General features: G+C 41.1%; 1 protein-coding gene across 2 annotated transcripts; it reads left to right on the top strand.

Annotated features, from left to right (window-relative positions):
- The first annotated feature begins 1,308 nt into the window (after positions 1-1,308).
- gpt (glutamic--pyruvic transaminase) lies at positions 1,309-26,972 on the top strand. 2 transcript variants are annotated; one of them, XM_083781860.1, is made up of 12 exons: positions 1,309-1,447; positions 2,033-2,207; positions 12,313-12,402; positions 12,724-12,832; positions 13,052-13,185; positions 16,989-17,232; positions 19,488-19,567; positions 20,286-20,422; positions 21,690-21,864; positions 22,359-22,514; positions 23,834-23,946; positions 26,321-26,972. In XM_083781860.1, exons 2-12 carry the CDS (start codon positions 2,070-2,072, stop codon positions 26,409-26,411), a joined length of 1,467 nt encoding a protein of 488 aa, XP_083637986.1. In that variant the 5' UTR covers positions 1,309-1,447; positions 2,033-2,069; the 3' UTR covers positions 26,412-26,972. The 2 variants fall into 2 exon arrangements, with proteins under 2 accessions (XP_083637986.1, XP_083637985.1); XM_083781859.1 differs by lacking the exon at positions 1,309-1,447 and having other exon boundaries at positions 1,466-2,207.
- Positions 26,973-27,864: the final 892 nt, after the last annotated feature.

Below are 27,864 nucleotides of genomic sequence, written 5' to 3'. Positions count from 1 at the left end.
CGTGCAGCACTAGTTGGCTGTCAAATTAATTTGAGTTGCTCTTATGTTTTTGCTACAAAGACTTTAAGAGAGGTTTAAGTCGAGCACTTTGTCTGTTTAAAGCCACAGTAGTTGGCTCCAGATGACACATGGGTTCAGCAATACAGACTAAATACAAATATTTTCATGGTCGACGGCCTATAACCTGGTCAGGCATAAGTAAGTAAAGTTATTTTATTCATTCAAAATTTACATTGTGCCGCTTTAACTCACTGTGGATTTATAGTGGCAATATGGAGTGCACTGCACAGAATTCATTCATTCTGTGCAGAAATCTCTCATTCTGAGAAGAAATATGTTCCACTGAAATACAGCATAACATGTTATGGTTTGATCTGTCTGGTGACCTAATATGCCATTTGATACTGCATGTAAAATAGGCCACAGATCACAGGCTGATGCATGAATTCTTGTAATGACTTTATCAAGGCACATGGATAATACTAAAAGTCACTTTGAGAAACAATGGCACTACTGTGTACAGAGAATTTTATCTCACAGCTTATCAGCTTTAACTCAACTCAACTCAACTTTATTTATATAGCACATTTAAAACAACCATAGCTGCCACAAAGTGCTGTACAGTACATAGGTAAAACAGTAAGTAAACACATAGACTAAAAACACAGAATACAAAGACAACACACAAAACAAGAAAAGGAGGGGGGGAAGCAAGTTCAGGAACAGAGGTCTCATGCTGTTTTAAAAGCCAAAGAATAAAAGTGCGTTTTCAGTGAGGTTTTAAAAATGGCCAGAGAGGCCATTTGCTTTGTATGCCATTGCTGATATACCGGTACATATGTCTTGTGTGTATGCTCTGGGTGTAAACAGCACTTTGTAGAGTTGTTGTAGAGACTATCCCCCTAGGCTTCAGTTTTAACAGAGGACTAATGACAGGGAGGTGACCCTATTTCTACTCAGGTTCGCTCTGCATCAGCATTCCTAGCTGTGTGTGTATGCGCGCGCCGCCTATTGGGGGGGGGGGGGGGTGGGGGTTAACAAGTTATTACCCTCACCCTGTTATTTCCTTTGAAAGGGATTAATTACAAAAACAAAAAGATGATGAAACCTAAAATTGTATTACAAATGTATTACAAATGTAAGTGCATTAAAGAGTAGACCTGCAGGCTACTTGTCTGCATTGCTTGTGGAACTTTACTACATTGGCTCATGGCCAAATGAGGAGGAGTAGGCTCTTTTATGCAGAGCAGCATGTCTCCTCCCAAAATCAAGAGCATGCACGCTGGCGCTCCACGAGTCCACGACAAAAGAAAAGGGAGACCACAGACCAGTGATAGAGAGAGAGAGAAAGTTTGACGCTGCCCTCATCAGTGCCCTGATCTTCACATATCTGACCCTGCCTCCCGGTAACCGGAGAAGTGAACCGGCCCTGATTGACAACCTAACGGTGCGTAGGAAAATACAACCAGAGGGGGTGGGGAAGGGAATGTAGTAGTAGTAGCCCACACAAAGGGGGTTCTCTTCTCTGTCCAACTCCCCCTTATATAGTAGCCATGCGTGCAGAAGAAGAAGAAGACACAAGTTCAGTGTCATTCTAGGTGCAAACACTGTTTGGGGCCGGGTCAGTCTGCCAAACGCGTATGATCATCTGATCTCCTGAACGAAGCCGCGTCCACTGTTACTTTTGGAAGGTTCAAAGGTCTGCGCGGCTACGTTAGAAGTTAGTTTTTTTGCACAACGGGCACAGTCCTGAGTGGAACTACAGCGCGACGGTGTTCGCCAGGCTGCGCACAACAACAAACTAACTACCCCTTTTTTCTACATTTTTACAAAGACTTTTGTGACAGTAATTCACGATCATGTCAGCTTCGCGGATACAACTGTTACCGTCTCGAGGCGTTCGTATCTTGTCCAGGGCTCGGAATGATATGATGCTCGGCGGCGCCGGCACCAGCGGGGCGCAGTACCCCGCCGCCGCTCACCCTGGCCCGGGTGTCCGTTCAATGATTCCTCCCTCCTTCTCTCCTGCCAGAGCCCTGTCGGCGCTCCGTGGAATCGCCAAGGAGAGGATGGCCGAGAATGGCGTGGCGCCCCGGGGCAAGGTGTTGACCCTCGACACCATGAACCCCACCGTGAAGAAGGTTGAATATGCTGTGCGCGGACCCATTGTGCAGCGCGCCGTGCAGATCGAGAAGGAGCTTAAAGAGGTAGATATATTAAAGTATGCACCGTCTTATTAGATCTCTTCCTACCCTGCTTGTTATATTATACACATTAGAACCATAGCTACTTTAAACTTTAAGGGCTTTTCAAGCTGTGCTGGTAAGGCGGCAAGGCGCGTCTACCCGGCATTTCAGCCAGTGTGCCACGCTGGTCTGTTACATTGCATAATACCACCAGCAGCACATACTGTCCACAGTGAGTTAAGTGAGTGAACACATTTTTCGGTGATGTTGGGTAATGCAGTGTCTCAACTAGTTAGTGTCTCAACTCAAATTAGTTTTCTGTTAATATCTATGGCTATTCCTACTATTCGGTGCCATTTCAGCCTAGTAACCTTTTCAAAACAAAATATTCAGAATTTTTTTATGTTCTGAAAGAGGACATTCAGCGGTCAGAAAAACATATTTGTCCAGTTTATGGAATTGGAATGCATTATTCCAATCTTTCCATGTAAATATCCAGTGACACTGTATCATGTACACTGTACATTGTACAGTGTCATCTTTGTTCTTGCTTAGGCTAATGTAAATCGCTCTGGATTAAGAGCGTCTGCTAAATGCCTAAATTGTAAATTGTATCAGGGGGACATTTTATGCTAAAGATGGCCATTACTCCTCATGTAAGGAAGAATATGGTATCACATTGTAAACACAGAGTAAGATTTTAATATATTTATCAACCATATTTTCCAAATTATGAAAATGTATCAATTTCCTCTATTATTTAGCGTAACGGGGGACATTTATGCTTTACCACATCAGTAATTCAATCTAAAATATTGAAAAAAAGGCTTATTTAACAGTGATAATTATACTTATTCTTGTGTAGTGTTTCCTCTCAAAAATATATGCTACTTTCTGAAGTCATTTGGCCAGATAACAGGTGGATTTGCATCAGCGAACAGGGGGGGCAGTAAAGTGAGGGACCTTTAAAAAAAAATCACAATTACAGTTTATCGCAATAACATTTGGTAAGTAGCATTAGAACTATACTATATAATATAATTTCAAATATTAGATTTTGTTTGAATTTGATTAGATATATTTGTAACTGAAGGAGACATGGCATTTACTCAATCTACTCAAATCAAAGTGATTATATTAGTTCAATCTGATGTACAAATATGTTTTCTATGATGGGAAAACCTTTAATAGTATAAGATAAGCTTTTTGGATTTAGTGTTTTTGCTTATTTTAGACAAGATATGCTGTATTATGATCTGGGGACACAAATGGCACCACATACTAGGAATTACCCTATACTTTTACTAGTTGAATTCTATTTGCTCTTTTTTTGCCTCTTATGTCCTCATTGTATTAGCATCCTTTTAAATTGTTCTTTGTTTGTCATGCTTTTTTGTCTTTCATGTGTATTTATTCTGTGCAGCACTTTGTGACTTCAGTTTACAATTGTGCTGTATAAATACAGTTCTTATTATTATATTGCCTTTGTAGCTACAGCAGCAGTGGACTGCAATAACAGTTTAGCCTACTGTATGTGGCTCTGCAACATGAATGTATTTAGGATGAAGGTATTGTATATGTGTAGCCTAGTAATAAGCTATATAGGTTTTCAACTCATGACAACGATTGCAAAGAGATTGAGAGTCATTGTCCTCCAAACTGGAGGTGGGGGGAAATATGTACAATGCATAAACCTAACCTAATGTACAACATTAATTTGCTCATCAGCTATCAAGGAAAGTTTGGGTTTCTGACACGTGAGACAAATTAGGTAAAGGCTAATTGTGGACGTGCTGATGTCTGGTCCACTTCCTTGTCATGTCATGTGTTTACAATTGACAACGCACCAAAAGAGAAACACTAAATTATGTATGAGCAATTTGTCACTCTTAAAGATAATTATTCTCATCTTTTCCTTATCTCGCTTTCGTTGCTTTTGTTCCCTTATATGTGATCTTATCAGTGATCACAGCTGTTATTCAGAGAACCCAAGTAAGAGGTGAAAGTCCAAACTGAGCTGCTTGTCTGTCTTGTTAATGTCAACCGTCACCATCTGACCTGGCAATGCTGTTCAAACAGTAACCAGTAACCACAATCTCTTACTTCCTTTGGGTCACAGGCCCATTTTTATGGGTCTCAACTAAGTAAATAACATCCATTGTCATATCCTAACAAAATATATAATTTCGGCCCAGGCGGTGGCGTAACCGTCTGGGCACTCGACTGGTAATCCAGTCGCAGTGTGCCGCGGGTTCGACTCCCGAGCCCGACACGGCCTTTACTGCATGTCTTCCCCCATCTCTCACCCGTTTCCTGTCAGCCTACTGTCCCTACTGTCCCTTCAAAAAAACAATAAAAGGCGTAAGCCGCAAAAAATATCTTAAAAAAAAATATATATATATATATATATATAATTTCAAAAGATTTTCAAAAAATCTAATAAATTCCATACATTTTATATACGATACTTAACAAGTTGTGAAAATAGCAGGTCTACAAGCTCATGTAAGCTATTTCAGTAGGTTGGGTGGTCCCTGGGAGACACATTTCTCTCTTGGGTCTGGAGCTAAACATTTTGGGAACCACTGGAGTTGGTGGTGTTTTTATTTGATCATCAAGAAGTCCCAGTCGAACCATAGCGACTTTTCAGAAAAAGTTGACAGATAAGAAATCAGAGTGAGGCTATTAAAATAGCCAAAAAGACCAGATACCTCAACCTTATAAATCTTCACTGGAAAAGAGAACCCAAAGTATCAAAAACCCAAAAGAGGAACTCTAGTGAAACTTAGAGTAGTGCAAAAGACCTGAAAGGATTTTGACACAAGAAGTATTAAAGTATTTCTTAAGTTTAGTTAGTTTTTCTTCAGATCTAGAGCGTGTACAAATGGAAAGAATAGCGGTGAGAGAATGAAAGTCACATAATTTTGCACAAACATATACTGAAAAACATGTCATAGATTCAGAATTCAGCTGTCACATTTCAATAGGTTGAAAGGTCCCATCAGAGTAAGGTGTCATCAAGCTGTCATGGGCGTCCGATCGCCTGAATCCTGTTTTTGACTTTAATCACGTTCCGTGATTAGGATTCTGTTGATGACTCTTTATCTCATGGGGTGAGAGTGTATTTTTATCCTCATCTTTAAGGACAAAGTTATTTCCCTTTGGTGCAATGGTCAATCTGGAGTGGGTGACAGCTGATAGTGGAATGAATACACATGCAAATATTGATATGACATCACTGGGTGACAGGGCAGTCCTGTGCACCAGATACAAGAAGATTTACAAGGTCTTTTTTAACATAGTAATAAGATGTGAACATAAAATATGAAACAATAAATCATAATTAAGAAAATACCCATCAATCCTTAGTATTAATTTAATTTGGAGAGTGTACAAATGTAATCAAATGGGGGTATATTTGATTACATTCGTTTCACTCCCAAAGGAATTAATGAACAATGAGAACTGTGGTGGTACACTCAACAGTTAAGAGATGAGTCAGGCTATTCACATTATGTGCACTAGTGCTCACATTATCTTGCATCTATTTGCATATGCGGCATAAATATTACCCTACCTAGAAAGTGTGACGCAAGTAGATTTTACCTGTTTTATGACACCACCCATATGGTTGCGGGAATCCGCCAGACCAGTTCAGTCTAGTCGCACCACGAGACTGCACTGCACTGTGACTGAACGTCAGACATTTAACGAGGGAATAATAACCTGTAATAATTATGCATTTATTTTTGTGAAGAATTTAGTTTTCACACTTAAATATATAAATAAGTGTGAACCCATAGTCATATTTTGTAGTACTGTATATCGCTATTGAGATATTTGACATGACATGTTTTTGTCCATATTGTGCCCAGTGTGCACACTGTGCAAGCATGTGCACCCACCTCCAGTAGCACTAGTGGTGGATATTGTTTGCAATCTCACGATAGATGTGCATCACGATATATCTTATATTAAAAAAGAATGACCATGTTGCACAAATACAACAAAGCACTTTCCGGCTCACAGAGATCTTTAAATTAAAATGAATGTCTAAACATCCTAATAAGGGGTCTGGGAAGGGAGTGCATTGCAACTTGCATGGGGTGCTTTGATAACGTTAAACATAGGTACGTTTGGCAACACTGCGTCACCCAGATAATTCATGGCCTTTATTGGTGTATCGATACAGCAGCCTCTCGATCGATTCACCTATCGTCCGGATTTTCAATCGATATATTGCCATATCGATTCATTGAATGCACCACTAAGTAGCACCGTCACCCTACACTAAGTTTTTTCCTGCAAAAACTCTGGTTGAATCACTTCATCCATGAACTTCTCAGTCTTTTTGTTTGATGAATTAAAAAATGTGTTGCACCAGGCAGTTTCTAATATTTTCTGACCTCTTCCTCTCTCGTGCCACTTAAGTTGTCATAGAAACAAATGCTCAATGTACTGAGTGCGGTCTAGTGTGCAATGCATCTTCTCTTAAGTGCTTTATTTAAGAAATGGTGAGCATGTGAATAAGGTCTTTCCCAGCCAGGTGAAAGATTCACTGATGGCCGAGGGGGAGAAAGTAATTACAACATTGACCTTTATCCAGATGGTACGCTGGCCTGAGACTCAAGTTTTTTCTATTGTCTTGAAGCCCTGCTCACCTACAGCCTGAGCCAAAGTCCCCTCTCATTTATTCTCTCTTTATGTAACCTAGTACCTACCATGTGAAGGTTTAAGATGCTATTTAAAAACGCAGAAGAAATGTGTTTGTCCATTCGGTAACACGGTCGTGGACATTACATTTCTTTTAAAAGCTGTAATTGACTTGATATTGTTTTGTTGAAAACAAAAATAGTTAACTGACCTTGAGCAAGTCATTGTTTTTCTGCTCATCTGTCTTTCAGCACAGGACCCAGTAAATAAGCCATTGCATCCAAACACCTACATATTCCCATGCTTTGCCCATAGGTCAGACTGACTCCTGTTTCTGCAGCGTGAGGCAGCTTGATCGTGTATCCCCCAGTCATGATGTACGTACCCCCCAGTGTGTCCCCTAACATGGCGTTAGTATGTCGCAGGGATTTACTCCCAATCCAGCCTTTTATGCTGAGTGCCAAGCAGATAGGCATTGGTTTCCTTTTAGTCTTTCATAATAGTTTGTTTATTTGATATAGTAGAGGAATTTGAGTATTATCAATCAGCACTTCAACAGGTGGCCAATCTCCTCATGTTACGCCATTTCTGTTGTGCTTCTTCAAGCTGGGCCACATTTCTGCAGCCTAGTTGTCTCTATTTTAGGAGTACCTGCCAGCTTTGTGTGGTGTTGGGTTACTAACGGAACGCAGACTATAAAGCTTTCTTTCTCTTGCTGTCATTTGTCTCGGGCACAAATACGCTTGCAATCCTAACTGTAATCCTAACCGTAACCTCATTTTCACCCTCTTTATATTTCCAACTCTCTTGTTCCTCGGTTACAGAAGATTATTTTGTGTTTCATCTTTTCTCGTATCTTGAATGTCATTCAATATGGAATCTCCACAGGAAATGTACATAAGCCACTTTAAGAGTAGAAATACACAATATATTAGTCACCACGATAAAGAAAGTTATTCTATCAGACAGATACCAAAACAATTCCCAATACTTTGCACTGGTACTTCAGGATGAGACATACCGGTAATTGTATGTGCCAACCAGTTTGAGGCGTCTCTGAAGGTGACATTTATTGATTGATCCTCAATTAACACTTTGCAAACAGTACAGCAAGTACACGAGCAATGCTAAAAAGAGAACACAACAAAGCATTGGTGGCTTGTACCATAGACATACAATACAAATCATCACCAATACCAGGAGCAGTAAAAGGTTCAACAAACGTAATCGATTAATAACCAAACTCAATAAGCCACCTGAATAATGCAACATTACGAAATGTAGGCCTAATAAATCAGGTCATAACAAAGCAATGTTTAATCTGCATTATTGTTCACCCAGCATAAACTTACAATATCGGTACGACCACGGAAAAATAGGTTATCTGTTATCAGCCAATATCGTGCACCGGCGATAAGCTCTGAATCTGGTTTCTCATGACAACTATTCGTCAGCATTTAACACATGTCCCAGCCGTAAGACGATGCCACATTTGAATGTTTCTCGTTTACTCGTGTTTGTGAATGGAGGCCACAGACTCTACACCAATCAAATTGTGTGCTAAAGGATGTACAGTGGCTGCCTTTGTTCTGTGCTAATGAGCAGCTAGTGATGAAGAGAAATGCCCCCAAGTTTAACCATGGGAGATGGAATGATTGGACAACTTCTGTCACTGTCACATAATGTTTACGGTTTGCAATGTTTTTTCAAATGTGTTAAAACAGAACATTGAAAGATCAAACTTCTAAAGATGAATGATGCTAGAATTACACATTTACACATTTCCATATAAAGCAATGAAATAATTCTGTTTGTGAAGGGATCAGTTTTATCACTTTTGGACTTCTTTTCTAATTTGCATGCAAAATTACACTGTAAAAGTGTGTAGAAAATAGGTTCCATTTGTACATTCTCAGAGTTTAATGTACACTCCGGATTTAGCTTTTAAACTTCTAGTCTCAAATATGATGAGAAGCAGTGTTGGAAGGTCAAGGGCATAATAAGCCATGATATTGAGTGCTGGCCCAAGCATCCCAGTCACTATTTAGGCTACAACAAGAGCATCCACTTTCACAGTGATTATTGTTAGGTTTTTTCTTTTAGTCTTTATCAGCGTAAATGTACATTCTGTAAAAGGCACAAGCCTTCGAGAAAGTTCTCAGGGTCAGAGCGAGGCTGGTTTTGTTCTGTACAAAACAGCTCGTTATAATAGGGTCCCCTCAGCATGAACGGGAGGAGCCCTGCACCGAGAGACGTGATAGGGTTTGGTGGAGAGACACCTCTGCCGCGTGGCCAATGAGGGAGCAGGAGATTATTTTCCGAGGACTGGATTGGACTGGACAGGACCTCGCCCCTGTAGCTAGAACAAACAGAGATGCTGCTGTGAATGTTGTATTACAGAGAGTCACTGTTTGTTACTCTTGTGGCCTGTCACTGTCACATTTTTTGGAACATCTGGCGTGTGTGTGTGTGTGTGTGTGTGTGTGTGTGTGTGTGTGTGTGTGTGTGTGTGTGTGTGTGTGTGTGTGTGTGTGTGTGTGTGTGTGTGTGTGTGTGTGTGTGTGTGTGTGTGTGTGTGTGTGTGTGTGTGTGTGTGTGTGTGTGTGTGTGTGTGTGTGCGTGCGTACTCTCATCCTGGTCGAAACATCTGTAATAGTTCTGTCTGCATGTGACTGCATTGTTGTCTCCACAGTTGAATTGCGTAACTTTTGTTTTGCTAGACTAGGAAGAAGTAACACAGCGTGACAGTGAATTCTCCGAATTCCTTTTTCTAAACCAGCACTTTTCCATCTGCCTTGACACATTCAGTTCCCCCCGTGCTCTGCTGTTGTAAATCATCATCATTTTCCCCCAGCTGTGTAATCTGAGGTCACTATGAGTGAGGTTAGAAGAAGAAGTCACTCTGTGAAGTATGTTGGTGTCTGACATGGCCAAACCTTTTTGGCTATGCACCCCCCTGTTCTCTCCCGACCTAGCTGACGCACCCCCCATATGGAAATATAAATTGCATAAGCTATATAGAGACATATACTTCCTATTTATCCACATATATGCACATATATATGAACCTGAATATGGCATATATATATTTAAAATAAAACCATAGCACCACCATTAGCCTTTTCATGTCGCGCACCCCCTAGAAGGTGCTTGCGCACCACAAAGGGTGCACGCACCACAGTTTGGTAACCAATGATTCTAGGCGATTAGTGAGACTGAGAAGGTAGATTATGGGCAAGCTCTTTGGACACTTTGGAGTGATTTGCTTTCTGTGCAATACTCAGGCAATTACATCGCCTTATAAGTACTTTTATTTAGAGCGGATTTGTGTATGTCTTTTGAAAAGTAATTTCGCTCAGTAACAGAATGTGCAATACTTGTGGTTATGGCCCAGCTCTTGGCTTTACCTAAAATAATAAAAGGTATCGATAAACTAATATGGTGCAATAGTCAGTTAGTCAGTGGTGTTGGTCAGAGAATGGATAAGTGGAAGGTATGGTGGGAGGTCTGTATAATGTACAACAAAATCAACCACAAATGCAGCATTAAGTTACTCAAAATGGGTGAATGGAGGAGAAGAGCAACTCTATTCTGCTGGCTGAAGACCACTTATACTGTATTTTGAAAGGCCAAGGAGACCCATTAAGGCAAGGTTAAATTAGAAGGATTTATGTCTCTCCCTCTGGGATGCTTTTTTCCTCTTAGGCCTGACGTCGAAATTAAAAAAATGTCTTCTAAATCATGACAATTTTCTGAAATACCTATGTTTCTATATCAGTGGTTCTCAATATTTCATGTCGAGGACCCCAAAAAATATCAGCATTTGGCTGCCGACGTTGGCTCTGAAAGAATATATATTCAAAGATTTGCGCTACATTTTCACGATTTTTCAAAAATAGCAGACCTACAAGCTTGTAGTGCGGCACTCGGTGCCGCGCTATGAGCTTGTAGATCTGCTATTTTTCAATAGCCAAAGTATAACATAATGCTTGAAACACCAAAATGGGTTCCCGCCCCAAAATGGCTTAATAAAACTCCAATTTCCAAATTACGAAGCAGTTTCCAAATGACAAACAAGCGAGTCTGTTTATGAATTAAACAGCATGTCATACAAATGTTTTATTTTAAATAAAATAAATCGATAACAGCCATTTTAATTAGTCCACCTTACAGAGTAATTTTAATCAAGGACCATCTTTATTCCAATCTAAAATATTCCTTATTGGACTATTATCCAATAGCGGGATGTCTGTGGGATGCCAAACAATGATTGATTATGTGCCTGTGCATTGTGGCATTGGTCAGAGAGACTGTCACATGTCTGGAATACTGTGTCCAGACAGAGGTCATCCAACATGGAGTAAAAATAGAAAATTCCAGAACGACTTCAGATCTCTAACCCTGTTCAGACATACAATGCATTCATCATGTTCACGTTGAAGTTCCATACCGGTATTATACATATATAATTATAACATTGGGATATGTAATGTTATAAATGATAAAATTATATTCTGCGTGTATGATAAAGCTGTTTTTTTGCGTGAATAAAATGTTATTTTGTCCAATCTGTATGGTGGAGTATATTAATACAATATAATTTACCTTTTATACAATTGGGGTGGTTATATTTGGTCTACCTGCTCTTCTATTGAGACATTTAGATCTTTGACCTTTGAACCTTTGACATGACCCTGTTTATGGTTTGAGTGAGACCAATTTTGAACCTGTGTTCAAAACTCAATGTCTGCCTTCAGCAAGCAGGCTCAGTGGTAAGAACAGGAAAGTTACATAGTGTAGCTTTAATTTACATATTTTATTAGAGTTGTCCTGATACAATTTTCTTTTCTCCAGATCGAGTAAGAGTACAAATACTTAATCATTAGTACTGATGCCGAGTACCGATACGAGTACTTGTCATTTTTGTTGAGTAACCACCTGTTTTACCTCCAATTTAATTTCAATGTCAGCCCTACACTTGTCAGTTGTCATTTATGCTTATAGATCTTATAGGCTGTTTTGGGCGATTTGCTGCAGTGTTGGGTCAGACTTCTCCTGATGCCTTCTTTCAGGCTAGTGTCAATTGAATATTTGGTACTCTGGTCAGTGTATTGGGGCCGGTACCGAGTACGAGTACTTGATGGTGGTATTGGCCCGAGTACCCGATACCAGTATCGGTATCTGTACAACTCTGTATTTTATAATGCCACACAGTACTTTAACCACATAAATCCTATATACTTAGTTGACCCGAGTCCCCCAGGGGTCTATACTAGACCCCCTCATTTTACCTCTCTACACCAAATCTCTTCACCAAAAATAACCAACCTACAACCTCACAACACGTCGCCAAGCAATGCATTTCCGCCGCATGTACTGCAGGGTGCATGTGGTTTAAAATGCTGTTTTCCATTTCCATTTACTTTGTTTCTGCACCTTTCCCACGCTGATCTGTTCTGTTTCTGTCCTTCAGGGAGTGAAGAAACCTTTCGATGAAGTCATCAAGGCCAACATCGGCGATGCCCACGCCATGGGCCAGCAGCCAATCACTTTCTTCCGTCAGGTCTGTAGTACTGCTAATCTTTTTCCAGAATAGTTTCCCAGACGTTTGTCGCCAGCTCTTAGGTCTGTACCTACTGTAAGCCTCCTGTTCCCACAGTAGAATCCTCAGTTGTTCATTTAACACAGGATTTCTACTGTGCATTATCTAAATATAGGGCCTTTGTTCTGTTTTCGTTCTTCTGTGGAAGCTTTTCTTCTCTGCTGTAGATAAAAGAGCCATCAATCAGTATCTTCTGCACACTGCAGATCCTATAGGTTCTTAAACGTGGCTCCTTCCGTCTCCTGTGTCTCTCTTTCTCTTTTATTATCTTCCCTCCTCCAGGTCCTGGCTCTCTGCTCCTACCCGGAGCTCTTAAATGACAACACATTCCCAGAGGACGCCAAAAGTAGAGCAAGGCGCATCCTGCAGTCTTGTGGAGGAAGCAGCATGGGTGCGTAATGCGTGTGTCAGCACGTTTTGGAGGGTCACACTCGGAGCCAAACCCAAGTCGTGCTGTGCATTTTTGCACCTGTGCTTTGCAATAGAGGGCTACAGGGAATGGGGATGAACTCACTTGCGGGGGTTCAGGAGGACTACAAACTGTATACTGTATTATGAGTAAGTGACATGTCCTAATCTCTGCAAATGTCTCCCTCTTGCCCCCCTTCAGGCGCCTACAGTGCCAGTCAGGGCATAGACTGTGTGCGCCAGGATGTGGCCGGCTACATTGAGCGTCGGGACGGCGGCATTCCCTGTGATCCGGACAACATCTACCTCACCACAGGGGCTAGCGATGGCATTGTGGTACAAAAAAAGAGCTCTTATTTGAAACTATATTTGAGTTGATGTCCTATTTAGTTTGAAAGGCAGTTTGATGTGTGATCCATTTAGGGGTGCATACGTTGGTTAGACATACGAACAGTCAGACAGCCATTAGTCCCGACAACACTGTCGCTCCCGACACGCGTGGCCGGTTACAACTAACCTGTGGCAGGTTAAAACTAACCCGTGGCAGGTTAAAACTAACCCGTGGCAGGTTAAAACTAACCCGTGGCAGGTTAAAACTGACCCGTGGCAGGTTAACAATAACCACATTATAAAAACACTTAACAACACTCCTCTGAAACGGGTTGATGACTACAAGTATTTGGGTTCATATATATCTTCTTCCCAAAAGGACTTGGCCTGGTCAGCCTGCAATGACATGCATAAGATCTGGTCATCCCAGCTTAGTAAGATGTTAAAAGTAAAAGATATTTAGGACAACCGTTGAGCCGATTCTACACTTTCAAAGAAATAAGAGAATCGGTTAGATGGCACTTACAACCTGCCTTCTTATTTTATAATTTTTATCCCACGATTTTGTAACCCATTTTTCACCCCTATGTAAATGATCTAATGTGATCCTGGGCTCTACACACCCTCCGCCAACCACACCCGCCTTCTAATGAGAGCGCAAAATCTGTCTTGGAAGAGCCACCCATCGACTAACCTAATATACGTCAACCTTCCCCGTGTTTCTTCACTGGTCCGATCCAGAAGAGCGCAGTTTGCCGGCCACTGCTACAGAGCTCACAATGAGGTTATATCTTCCCTTCTTCTCTGGAGTCCTGCCTCAGGGCGGACCAGAGGTAGAAAGCTGTCGTTCCCTGATGTCATCACTAGAGACACATGCTTCAGTAGGCAGGAACTGGGGGTGGCAATGAAGGACCGGGAAGTCTGGCGTAGCATTGTGGAATCCATGATCTCGACCACGGTCGAAAAATGATGATGATGAAAACTAACCCGTGGCCGGTTGAAACTAACCAGTGGCCGGTTGAAACTAACCAGTGGCCGGTTGAAACTAACCAGTGGCAGGTTGAAACTAACCAGTGGCAGGTTGAAACTAACCAGTGGCAGGTTGAAACTAACCAGTGGCAGGTTGAAACTAACCAGTGGCAGGTTCATCTTTGAACAAATGTTCAGTTGTTGCAGCCAAAATCCTGTAGACACCGAGTAGACAGAGCCTTGACGTCACGTGACTGACTTCCGGCTGGAGCTTCAGGCAGGACTACGTGTCATCGAGCGTTAGCTCTGAGCGTGACAAACTTTGCGTGCCTTTCTAGCTTTTTTGTATTTTTGGTTGCATGCATGTATTGGTACGCGGGTTTATTCCTGGCGCAATGGAGTCTTCTTCTTTTTTCTGGAAGGATTGTACGAACTATGAACTATGCCGTCACGTTGGGGTGCAGCTTGCGCTCTCTCTCTGCATTCTCTGTCTCTGTCTCTCTCGCTCTCTCTCTCTCTCTCTGTCCCAGCGATTTATTTTTCGGGGTCTGGACTTGACACATTTTCTACACATTTTCCGAAACTTTGCTCTGTTCTTTTTTTGTGGACTGGAATTAGCAACGACCTCTTTATAACTTTCTTCACTTTTTTTGTATGGACAAATAGCTGTTTTTTTGGCGATTATTGTGTGCGTGCGTGCATGCGTGCGTGCGTGCAGGTGTGCATGTTGGTGTGGGCGTGCGCGCGCGGGCGTGCTTGTGCGTGCTGGTATGGGCATGCAGGCTTGTGTGTGTGCCGGTGTGTGCGGGCGGACGTGTGCGTGCGTGCGTGAGTGCAGGTATATGCAAAATGCGGATTGTTGGAATCCCAAGCTGATTGTCATGATTTTATTTAAGGCTTTTTTGTTAATCAATGACACTTAATGAGGATGAAGTTCAGTTCCCTTTTAGGGACATTGATGATGATAATCCACTGTTAATCTTAACAATGGGAGTAATTCCATACATCTACTATATTCAAAATATGAAAATCTAAATTTAAAAACTTTTGATCACATGGAATACAAAATCCACGATTTTGGTAATGATATAGATCCGGAAAACAACTTCTTTAACAGGATTAGTAATACCTGTGAGTACTATACTGATAAGCAATTTAAAGAGGTCAAAACAGAAGGTGCTTTCTCAATAATTCATTTCAACAGCAGGAGCTTGTACAAAAACTATAAAGAAATTGAGAAATATCTGTGTCAATTTAACAAATTCAGCGTAATAGCGGTCTCCGAAACCTGGTTAGAAAAAGAAAAAGGTTATGATGTGGGAATGGAGGGATATGAATTGTACACAATGGACAGGACCAACTCAAAATCCGGGGGAGTTGCACTATATGTAGATGCGGCTTTAAGATGCAACATGATCCCATCAATGTCAACCACCATTGATGGAACTATGGAATGTGTAACCATTGAAATTGATGTGGCAGATTCTAAAAACATAATCATAAGTTGTGTGTACAGAACACCTGGATCCTGTCTAGACACATTTAATCTGAAGCTTGATAACACATAACATGCTCGATAATATAAACAACAAGGTACATATATTAACTGGTGATCTTAACATTGACCTCTTGAACCCTCACGGGAATGCTAAAACAGCCGATTATATCAACAGAATGTACAGTAAAGGTCATTTCCCAATCATCACTAAACCAAGTAGAATCACAACAGATACAGCCACATTGATTGACCATATATACATAAATGTCCAAACTCAAGAACAAACTTAAGCAAGATAAACCATGGATGACCAAGGGCCTTGAAAATGCATGTAAAAAGAAAAACACATTATATAGATTATATATGAAACATAGAACAAAGGAGGCAGAAAGTAGCTATAAAACATATAAAAATAAATAAATTAGTATTATAAGATATAAAAAGAAGGAATATTATCATAAACAATTGGAACAGCACCGAAGTAACATCCAAGGTACATGGAAGATTTTGAATAGTATCATTAAAAAGGGCCAGGTAAGTAACAACTACCCAAATCATTTTATTAAAGATGACACTATTTTAAATAATACCATAGAAATAGCAAATTAATTTAATAACTTCTTTGTAAATGTCGGGCCTGCTCTTGCAAAAAACATCCCAGAGCAGAGAGATAGTGAAGGTCTAAATGAAAGTATAATCAATACAGAATCCAAACTTGATCTTCATCAGGATTGTAATTTGTAAACGAAAGTGAAATCCTGGAAATTGTCCGGAAGCTCAAAAACAAGAAGTCAACTGACTGTACAGACATAGATATGGCACTAATTAAAGACATCATAAATTGTATAGTTGCACCATTCACATCTGCAATCAATCATTTTTAACTGGGGACTGTCTTCCCAAACAGTATGAAGACTTCTAAAGTAGTTCCTATATTCAAAAATGGAGACAAATATAACTTCACAAACTACCGACCTAACCAGTGGCAGGTTGAAACTAACCAGTGGCAGGTTAAAACTAACCAGTGGCAGGTTAAAACTAACCCGTGGCAGGTTAAAACTAACCAGTGGCAGGTTAAACCTAACTAGTGGCAGGTTAAAACCAACCCCTGGCTTCCTGTGAGGTTAGGTTTATAGGGTTGGGTTTTGGGTAGGGTGTCGGGGACTAATGCCTGTCGGACTGCCAGTACATCGGACCAAACGCATGCATGCACCCATGAATCTACGCTAGTATACCTTGTATACTTGTATTATTTACGGGGGTTTATTGACGTATTATTTACTTAAAAAAGTATCGTGAAAAGGATTACCACTCATTTCCGGTTCCGTCCGTCCGTCTCCAGACCATGCTGAAGCTACTGGTGTGCGGCGAGGGTGCCACGCGCACAGGTGTGATGATCTCCATCCCCCAGTACCCGCTGTACTCGGCCGCCCTGGCCGAGCTGGGCGCCGTGCAGATCAACTACTACCTGAACGAGGAGACGTGCTGGAGCATGGACATCGACGAGCTGCAGCGCTCCCTGGAGGAGGCCAGGCGCCACTGCAACCCGCGGGCTCTCTGCATCATCAACCCCGGGAACCCCACCGGTAAGCCTGGTCCGTGTGTCACTGTGTCAGTGGTGGGAAAAATAACGTGGTACGTTTACTGTGCTTTACATCAGCACTGGAAGGGGGGTGCGGAGGGTGCTCCAGCACCCCCTGCTGGTGACATGTCTATCAGAGCGTGCTGAATGCAGAATGCACAGCGAGTGAGTTGACAGATAGACACAACATGACGAGACAGCAAAAACCTATTGTAGTTTTACTTTCACCTGCACCAGGTTTAAAGAAATCTAACCCAAACAACAACACAATAAGAGTCACATACTGTTATTATGATTAACTCGGTTAACTAGGTCCTAAATAAGTCATTATTAGGCCAATTATACCCGAATAAGACCCAAAAATGTTCAGCTCCCCCTGGTATAAATACCTTCCAGCGCCCCTGGTGCTTTAAGTACAATTTGGAGGTGTTTGTACTTTACTTGAGTATTTCCAAATTCCAGTACTTTAACTTCGACTTCGAGGCAAATATATTGTACTTTTACTCTACAATTATTGGATAACTGTAGTTACTTTGTAGATTTCAATTTTGATTAGACGCAATTCCCACGCCAGCCCTATATACATTTCGGCCATTTGAAAATAGCCAATCTACAAGTTCACAATGGGACGCATTGTGAACTTGCAGATCGGCTATTTTCAAAAGATATTTACACATTTTGAACTTGTGAAATGGGACCTTCTGCAATATTATTTTACTACTTTTAAGTACATTTTGATGCTGATACTTTTGTACTTTTACTTGAGTACATTTTGCGTACGAGTCTTCTACTTGTAACAGAGTACATCTGCATTGCAGCGTTGATACTCTTACTTAAGTAAAACATTGAGTACTTTTCCCACCACTGCACCGTATTGTCTCAAGTGTATCGCTTCTATTTCTGTGTATTAAACTAATTAAAGGGCCTTGCCAATGGTCTTGCATATTTAGCCCACTGACTACGTCCTGACCATTTTTACAAAGAATACTGCAGTTCGAGGGTGTTTTAGTTTTCATTTAGTTTAGCTTTATTTTGACAGTAATATGTTTGTAAGTTTCCTCCACATTATGTTTCTACATGCCCTTATTAGCCTGAATGTGCCGGTAGGTTTCACCTAAAAGATCTGTTTTTCTGCACTGAGCTGAGACGGTGCATTATTTATGTTACCACCGAAAACCCTGTATACCAATATATATCTATACCCTACGAGAGGATGCATTAAATAATTTTGAACAGTAACAACATCTAACAGTTTACTTTAGGCGTGGTCAGCTGTCCTCCGTAAATGTATTTCCCATCGGTAGTTTTGTTTTGATACTCATGTGGATCATTTCATAATATCCTTAAAGATCTGTGCAGTTTTGTTTTGAGCCGCTTTCATTTTCTAACTCTCCTTAATGGGGCAAGAGCAGCTCCGGAGGCGTTGTACATGTCGTAATAATGTTGTAATGTATTACGGTATTCATTGTTATTCATCACCGCCCCTGCAGTGATTTGTTAGATTTCTTTGGATTCTATTTCTTTTGGTAGGATATGAAAATGACTTACAGAGGCATGGAACTTACGTGACATAGAAAACCACACACACTAAATATTGGTAAATGTGGTAATAATTTCTCAAAGTTATGTCATTGTTGTCATTGTTGTTATAGTATTAGTTTAATGTATTTTATAGCACACTGACTCATCTCAAATGTCTTGCCTAAAGTAGTCCCTGGCTGTGTGGGGTTGTTTTGCTCATTAGGAAAGGTTATGTTTATTTTCATTCACTTTGGCTTGTCCAAAGATATTGTTTTCTGTCTGGGGTTTAACTTTAATAACATCTGTGTTTCAGTCAGCTGTCCCCTGTAAATATAATTTCCTTCCGTAGTTCATTTTGATAATCAAATAAAAAGGCCCTTTCATTTTCTGTTTCATAATATCCAGATTATCCACACTGCGGCCAAATACAGATTATTCTGGGGCTCCTTGACATGAAAAGGTTTGAGCACCACTGACATAGAAGAAACAGTAAACGTTTAGGATTCAGACATTTTTTTTAAATCGGCTTCAGGTCTAAATGGGTTACTGATGGCACAATTTCTGTCTACTCACTCTGCGTCCGATCGATGGGATATGGGCAGTTCAGAAACATGCCTACCAGTGTCATCGTTGATGGTGATTTCCTTATGGAGCGCTGCAAAGGATTTATCATTCATCCTGATTTATTTCAGAGAACCTGTCATGGTATGATGGAAGTATTTTTCCTTTATAACACAGGTCAAGTTCAGACCAGGGAATGCATTGAGGAAGTGATCCGATTTGCTGCAAAGGAGCGCCTCTTCCTAATGGCTGATGAGGTACGTTAAGCACTTTAATGCTGGCATCCCTATTTTGTGCGTGTCATTATCTTGTCAAAAATAAAGAAAATAGCCAATCTACAAGCTCACTCTCAACATATTGGAATGCATTGTGTGAGCTTGTAGACGGTGTTGATTTCGTCGACTAAAACTATGACGAAAAATGTTCGTCGACTACCTTTTTTCACTGACAAACTAAATGGAAACTAAATGAAAACTAAGATATGAGACTAAAACTAATTGGACAATTTGGTCAACAAATAAAAACGAAACTAAAATGTTAGGAAGGGATCTAGTGGACAAGAGATCCAGTATAGGTCATTTTACACTTGGTTGCATGCTGAAAATAGCTGATCTACAAGCTCACAACGCGTCGGGAGCTTGTAGATCGGCTATTTTCAGCAAGTGTAAAATCAGCCATTATGACGACGTCAAGGCCCGCCAAAATACATTTTAGTCTACTAAATCAACTGTAAATGTAGTCGACTAAAATCTTATGAAGTTTCATTCCAAAGACTATGACTAAACTAAAATTGAAATTTCCTGCCAAAAACAACACTGCTTGTAGATCAGCTATTTGTTGTCTGACAAAGTAGGGCTATATACTGTATATGTGGTTTAACCATCAATAACTTAACACTATGAGGTTTTATTTTCCACTACACTGCTTTACAGCATGTTACTACTGTGTCTTCTCCTGTCTTCTCCTGTCACTCAGGTGTACCAGGATAATGTGTATGCTGACGGTTGCCAGTTCCACTCCTTTAAGAAGGTACTGTTTGAGATGGGACCCGAATACTCGGATACAGTGGAACTGGCATCCTTCCACTCTACCTCGAAATGTTACATGGGAGAGTAAGTCACCTTACTTTAAGGCGGGAACGCAATTTGGTGTTTTAAACAATGTGTTATACTTTTAGCTATCGAAGAATAGCAGATCTACAAGTTCATAGTGCAGCACCGAGTGCCGAGCTACGAGCTTGTAGGTCTGTTATTTTTTTTTAATCGTGAAAATGTGGCTCAAATCTTTGAATGTATATTCTTTCAGAGCGAACTTTTTTAACTCAAATATTTGCTTCTGGGGGAGTCCCTGGAACAACATATTTTCAGATGGGGGTCGGTGGTCAAATACATATAATTTCCGGGGTCCTTGACATGAAATAGTTCACTGGCATAGAAACATGGGTTTTTCAGAAAACTGTCAGGATTTAGAAAGCATTTATAGAATCATCCTCAGGTCTAAATGGGTTATCAGTCAAACCAAAAGATTGGTTGATATAGCATCAAAATAAGTTTGACCACTTTAATTTACAAGCTCACAAAGGCAAGGCATCACGATTCACGATGCAATGTGTTGTGAGCTTGTAGATCTGCTTTAAAAAAAAAAACAGGCTGTGGTTAAGGCACAGGTTCGATTCCCAAGCCCGACAAACATTGCTGCGTGCCACTCTCTCTCTCCATGTTTCAAGTGATATCTAACTCGACTATACTATCTAAATAAAGGCACAGAATTTTTTTAATGTTGCATATTTGTTTTAACATTTTAACGACAGAAATGTTGTATTGGGGACCAGGTCACAAAATCAAAACACTGCCCTTATATAACCTCTCCTTGTACACAACCCTCCCCTGTGCAGGTCACAGTTGAATCACCGATAGGAAAAAGTGGTTTTCAACATCTTGCTTGGTACTATTAACCCCATTTAGGCCTGACACCAGATTTGACTAAATGTCTTCTAAATCCTGACAGTTTTATGAAAAAAAAATCTGTTTCTATGTCGGTGGTTCTCAAACCATTTCATGTCAAGGGCCCCCAGAATTATGTATTTGGCTGACGGACCCCCCTCTCAAAATATTTTGTTCCAGGGAACCCAAGAAGCAAAGATTTGAGTTACAAATGTATAAAAAAATATATATATATATATTCATTTAAAGATTTGCTCAAATGTTCACAATTTTTCAAAGATAGCATATGTGCTAATAGCTAAAGTTTAAAATAATGGTTAAAGTGGTTAAAAGCTGATGTGACACATATACATGCTCAGGTCTAAAATGGGGTTAAGCACTTTGTTTGTTTTTTGAGGAGTTCACTTCAGAGCATCGTTTCCTTAATAATATCCAGGTGTGGATTCCGAGGGGGCTACATGGAGATTATCAACATGGACGCGGAGGTGAAGGACCAGTTGTCCAAGCTGGTGTCGGTCCGTCTCTGTCCCCCCGTTCCTGGACAGGCCCTCATGGATCTGGTGGTCAACTCCCCTCAGCCTGGGGAACCCTCCTATGACAACTTCATGAAGGTTCATTCGTTCACAATCCCCACAAATGCTTGTTATCTATCGTCGCTGTCTGCACCTTGCGTCTCCATATTTCAACTTTTTATCATGTGTTTTATTTCTTCACAAATGAATGCTCTACTTTGCACAAACATAGTGACATTTTAAAGTGGTCTTGTCTGTGGCTTTTATAAATATTTAAAGCAGTGAAAAGTGTTAACAGGAGCACAGGTTATGTTTTCCAAGTTTTGGAGTTTCACCCAACAGCAACAATATGCTTGCAATTATTCTTCGCAGATGCTGCTTTACAGCAAGCAGTGAGAGGCTTAAGTAATCAAGTCTGTTAAATCTGTTCAGTGGTGTTTAATTATCATCACTGCGGTTGTATCTTTACACAGACTAGCACTAGTTCCTAACTCTTCTTTATTGCTTTCTCTTTCTCTGTGATAAACTTCCCTTTCTGTCCTCTCTCTGGTTCTATACGTCCTCTTTTGCGCCGTCTCTCTTGCCTTATCCAGGAGCGAACCGCCACCCTAAAGGTCTTGGCAGAGAAGGCCCAGCTGACGCAGGAGATTCTAAACACAGTGCCTGGGATCAGCTGTAGCCCTGTGCAGGGCGCCATGTACTCATTCCCCCGCATCACCATCCCCGAGAAGGCCATCAAGGAAGCCAAGGTCAGTCTAATACTCACCATATTCACTGTGACTGTGGAGAGCTGGAGCATGAATGTGGTCAACAAGTTTCACAGCAATCTGCCGTTTTAGATTGTGAGAGATGTTGTGTGCAAGTGAAGATGTTGGCCTAAGTGTGTTGCTATAGATCCGTGGTTCTCAAACTCTTTATGTATTTGGCCACATGCCCCCATCTGAAAATATTTGTGCCATGATTAGAGGAAATTATTCCAGATTCTTCACAAATACTCAGAAAATTGCGCACACACACACACACACACACACACACACACACACACACACACACACACACAGTGCACAAAGACCCGCACGCCGTCTGCACTTGCAATAAGAACTTTATTTCGGCAACGTTTCGGTCAAAGACATCTGATTCTTCTCCAAATAAAATGTAAAACTTTTTTTGAAAACGGCAGATATACAATCTCACTAATGAGCTATTTCTGAATAGCGAGAGTGCAAACCAGGGTTAAAGTGGTTAAAAGTATTTCGATATATCTAATCATATTTTGCCGGGGTTCCCCTGGACCCCACTTTGAGAATCACTGTGCTAAAGGAATGGCAGGGGGTCACCAAAATCAATGAATAGGGTTCATTCTCCAGAGAGCATGAAGCTGCACAGCAAATCCCATGGTAGTCCAGCCAGTCGTTTTCGGCACGGTCTTGTTTAGTTTGGGACTAAGTTGGTTGAGGGACTGACCGACATTGCCATGATTAAGTACCTTTAATATGAATGAAAGCTAATTAAATATCTGCAAATACTAGTGGAAGAATTACACTTTTAGGTCAGAGTTGTGCAAACCTTTCAGGCATGATATGAGTTCTACTTTTTCCAAGGCTTCTGAGATCTACCTTCACAACGATCTCCTCCTGCTGCTAATTAGAATTGTTTTTTTCCGAGGGTCTGCGTCAGCTGGAAAAGTCTTGTAAAATGATTTGTGGTTTGTCCGAACGTGTGTTTCCAATTCCCTTTCACTGTACAGTGTACAATAATTGTTGCTGATGAAACGAATATATTTTCTATTCCACATGAAGAAAAAATGGTGTCTGTTCTCAAACTCATTCTGGTTGGTGGCAACACACCTGGACTATTCGTGTTAAATCTGCACTGGACAAAATTTAATATGAATTGTTGGGTTACACACACATTCACAGTAATAAACCTGAGCGTGTTTGGATGGTGTATCATCAAAGGATCAACTGGTCAATCTTAACGACCGACCCAGCTGTAGCTAATAGAACATCCAGTGCCATTGTGAGATCGTTCATGACATGTCTTTCCATGTTGTGTTCATTGTGTGCAGGCGCTGGGCCAGGCTCCAGACATGCTCTACTGTATGAAGATGCTAGAGGAGACTGGTATCTGCCTTGTCCCCGGGAGCGGCTTCGGCCAGAAGGAAGGAACCTACCACTTCAGGTATTCATCATTTAGAGCAGTGGTTCCCAAACCTTTTCATGTCAAGGTCAAGGACCCTCAAATTGACACTAATTAGTGCGTGGATTTTTAAGAGATATCCCAGCGACCCGTTTAATTTCAAGGACCCCCAGTTTGACATGAATTAGGCTACGGACCCCCATTTAATGGCATTTCTATCTCTCGAGACCCCAATTTTTATTGTAAAATCAATGTTAATTTAACTGTGTACAAACGGGTCCATTTGGTTTAATTTGTACACTCTTTGAGTTACAGACCCATAAGGGTCCATTTGGTTCCTAACTATTTTAGCTGGGGACCCCCTGGAACTCCCTCAAGGACCCCAGGGGGTCCCCGGACCCCACTTTGGGAACCACTGATTTTATTCCCAACCTGTGGGCTGGGAGGATATTGCAAGTGGGCCCCCCAAATAAAATGATTGGCCAAAAGACTACGATTGTAATGATAATATAACATTAATATTACAAAATGAATGTCAAAAAAACAACTGTCTTCATAATTATTTATTTAAAAACTTGTTACTGTTGATAAATGGTGCACTACTATCAGTGCCATTGATCCAAGCCAGAACACGATCAATTAAGTAATCATTAAAAGAAACATGCTCTGTTGAACAACATTGAGGTGAGTGAGGTTGAGCCAGTGAGGTCGTACAGTGTACTGTACACTATTGCAATCAAATCGGTGGGCCACGTGCACTTTCGAGCCATTTAAGCCGGAAAAAAAACAAAAATACAATAGCAGTGGTTCTCAAACTGTTTCACGTCAAGGACCCCCAAAAATATATGTATTTGGCCGCCGACCCCCATCGGGAAAATATGTTGTTCCAGGGACCCCACCAGAAGCTAATATTTGAGTTAAAAACTCTGAAAGAATATATTGAAAGCTTTGCATTACATTTTCACGTTTTTCCAAAAATAGCAGACCTACAAGCTCCTAGCGCGCCACTCGGTGGCGCTAGGAGCTCGTAGATCTGCTATTTTTCAACAGCTAAATTATAACATGATGTTTAAAACACCAAAGAGCATTACCACATGACGAGCATTAAAAAATCCCTCTCAGCACTGGTGTCAGCCTGTCCCGTCGCATGGCTAACCCTCGGTGGTGCACTATGGTGGTGCACAAGCGCTCAAAGTTCAACGAATATGAACTTGGATGTTTGTTCTGACCTTTTAAGCCAATGATTTCACAAGGCCATGTTTAATGATTATGATTAAAAAAAAGAACTTTACTTCAAACTCGGGGAAGTGTACTGATCTATTGGTTCCTGCAAAAAGGTGTTCTTTACTTCGAATCACTTCCCAACAACATCCTCGCTGTTGGGCAGTTTCTCTGATGAAGGCTGGCTTTATGCGAGGCTACAGTTTCTCATTGTTCCTATGTGTCAATCATTGTGATTGGCCTATCCAGACAGTTGGCGTGTGCGGTTTTCTTTATACGCACACACACACACACACACACACACACACACACACACACACACACACACACACACTACAGTCTACAGCAGCAGCTCCAGAGTACAGACAAGTCTGCCTGTCGTCTGTCTGTCTCAGTCCTAATCCTATCCACATCACTGGCCACTTTCTTTATACTGAGCAAGGTTCGACAGAAACGGCATTAATGAAAAAGTAGACTATGCTACTACCAGGACGTTTTCTTTTTTCATCCTCGCGCGTGCCCTCTCTCCGTGTCTCTCTCGCCCCTCTCGTTTGTAATTCGGGAGCTGGCGAAAATGTCTGAACTCTTTTCTATCATGGATTGGCAATCTATGACATGCATGGACGTGCAGTTGTGCATTGTGCGTAAAACACACCACTTCACACCTACTACACAACTTTACAAAGCTGCCTAGTGTCATTAGCATAATGGGCCTTTGTTGTGTGACAGGATCGAATCTGAACGCGGACAATTTATTTTCTCAGAAAAACGCTACTTCTACTGATGTTTTAAGTTAGGAATAAAGATTAGGGTTTTAGGCATAATGTTGCCGGGGTTATATGTCATGTTAGGGGACGGTGCTTCATTTTTGTTTAATCACTTGGGGAGGGGACTGGATTTGTATTTTCATTCAGAGGGAGGGTGATGGTATTTTATATCAGGGCACATATACTGTACATTTCCTCCAGGGCTACCCTTAGTTAAATTTCAACCTGTCCCTTATTATGTGCAAGGCCTTGCCTTGACGCTAGTCATATGAAATGGGCCCTTTACTCCTTCAGTTGACTGCATTACCCTTTTCGTCGTCATCAATGCTGTGCTTTGTCGTCAAAGCATGTGACGTGTAAATGGTTACCAACGCAGCTGTATATGATTACCCTGATCTTTGTCCCCTCCCACCCTCTCACCCATACAGAATGACCATCCTGCCACCAACAGAAAAGCTCAAGATCCTCCTGGACAAAGTGAAGGCGTTCCACCGGAGGTTCACAGAGGAGTATTCTTAAATCAATAACGCTCATTCCTTCCTCTGAGCCCCTGCAGAGGACCCCCCCCCCCCCCCCACCCCCACCCCCCAGACCAGTACAATCTGTCATACACCATCAGAAAGAACACATCTTAGTGCCTTTGACACCACGGAACCCTGGGGGTCTCTAAAAAAAATGATGATGCACTTTAGCCACTACAAGATTCACATATATACATGGACTGTACAAGACAAAAGAAAAACACTTGAGACTGGAAGAGACGGAGTTAAAAAGAAAAAAAGAGCCCATGTGTAGTTCTTTGTAAAGGGACATAGAATTTTTGATACTGCATATGTGACTTGATAGACGTTTATCCGTGTCATTTCAGTTGTGAAGTATGTTTGCCTAAGAGAAGGTGTTTGTATTTGTTCCGTATGAGAGACGAGTGACCATGTCTGTGTTTCCACATAATTTACTCTTGGTTTTATGTCATTGCTGCCAACAAACTTTGACCAGGGCGACATGCAGGGAAGACCCTTGTACTGTATGTGATCATTAAGAGCTGATTTTATATTTTATGAATAAAAGTAAAGATATATTGTGTCTTGTTGTCAATGAATCACCCAGGTATTAGTGTAATAGTGTGTACAATCTGTTGTGGTAGCATGGTTCACCACCAGGAGGCAGACATGCTGCGCAAACTTGTTTCATTGAACAGTGGCATGACTTCAACCCACCACTCAATATATTATAAACATGCCCTTTTTGAGGAGCACTAGCCCCTCCTATATAAATGTTAAATAGTGCATTTATATAGTGCCTTTATCCAAGGCGATTTACATAGATTGTGCATTACATTCACGCACACATTACACACCAATGCCGCAGGAAACCATGCAACCTGCACATCGGGAGCAATTAGGGGTTCAGTGTCTTGCTCAAGGACACTTCGACACTAACTGTGGGGGAGCCTGGGTTCGAACAGGAACCTTGCGGTTTCCATCCGGTCACTCTACCCCTGAACCACTGCCGCCCCATGTACAGCTTTTGTCCCCACACGTCTTATATTTGCCATTGACAATGAAGGGAAAATGTACGTCATATATAGACGAGCAAATCGGCCGAACAATAACAAATTGTACTCGAGTATGTTTTTGTGGAATATGTAAGAAGAGAAAACGAGTAGCTTTGGGAACCACAGTTCCGGAGCCATGTGACCAAGCTGCACCCCCTGGCCTGGACATGACCTTCCATTGTCGGGGCATTTTTTTTAACTTAAATGAATCTATACATTTGTATTTATAATTGAGTAGGTCTATATGTAGAGAAGCAGCTCCAAGGAATGAATAAATGACCCGTATAGCATCTTCATCCCATGATATAGTGACTAGTAGTAAATGTTCAGCTCAATGGCCTTTAGTGGTTACAGTTAAACTACTCCGTGTGTGGGAAATGATTCATAGTGGAGCCCCATAGCCATAGACCCATTTAT

The sequence above is a fragment of the Protomyctophum parallelum genome (genome assembly GCF_964188405.1).
Source record: "Protomyctophum parallelum genome assembly, chromosome: 14".
Classification (NCBI taxonomy): domain Eukaryota; kingdom Metazoa; phylum Chordata; class Actinopteri; order Myctophiformes; family Myctophidae; genus Protomyctophum; species Protomyctophum parallelum.
Note: the sequence above shows the minus strand (reverse complement) of the source record. Positions and strands in the feature narration are given on the sequence as shown.

Coding starts and splice junctions, on each gene's coding strand:
- gpt (XM_083781859.1), top strand. CDS start 1,860: ATGTCAGCTTCGCGGATACAACTGTTACCGTCTCGAGGCGTTCGTATC. Junction 12,833..13,051: donor TTGTGGAGGAAGCAGCATGG/GTGCGTAATGCG, acceptor GCCCCCCTTCAG/GCGCCTACAGTGCCAGTCAG. Junction 19,568..20,285: donor TCTTCCTAATGGCTGATGAG/GTACGTTAAGCA, acceptor CCTGTCACTCAG/GTGTACCAGGATAATGTGTA.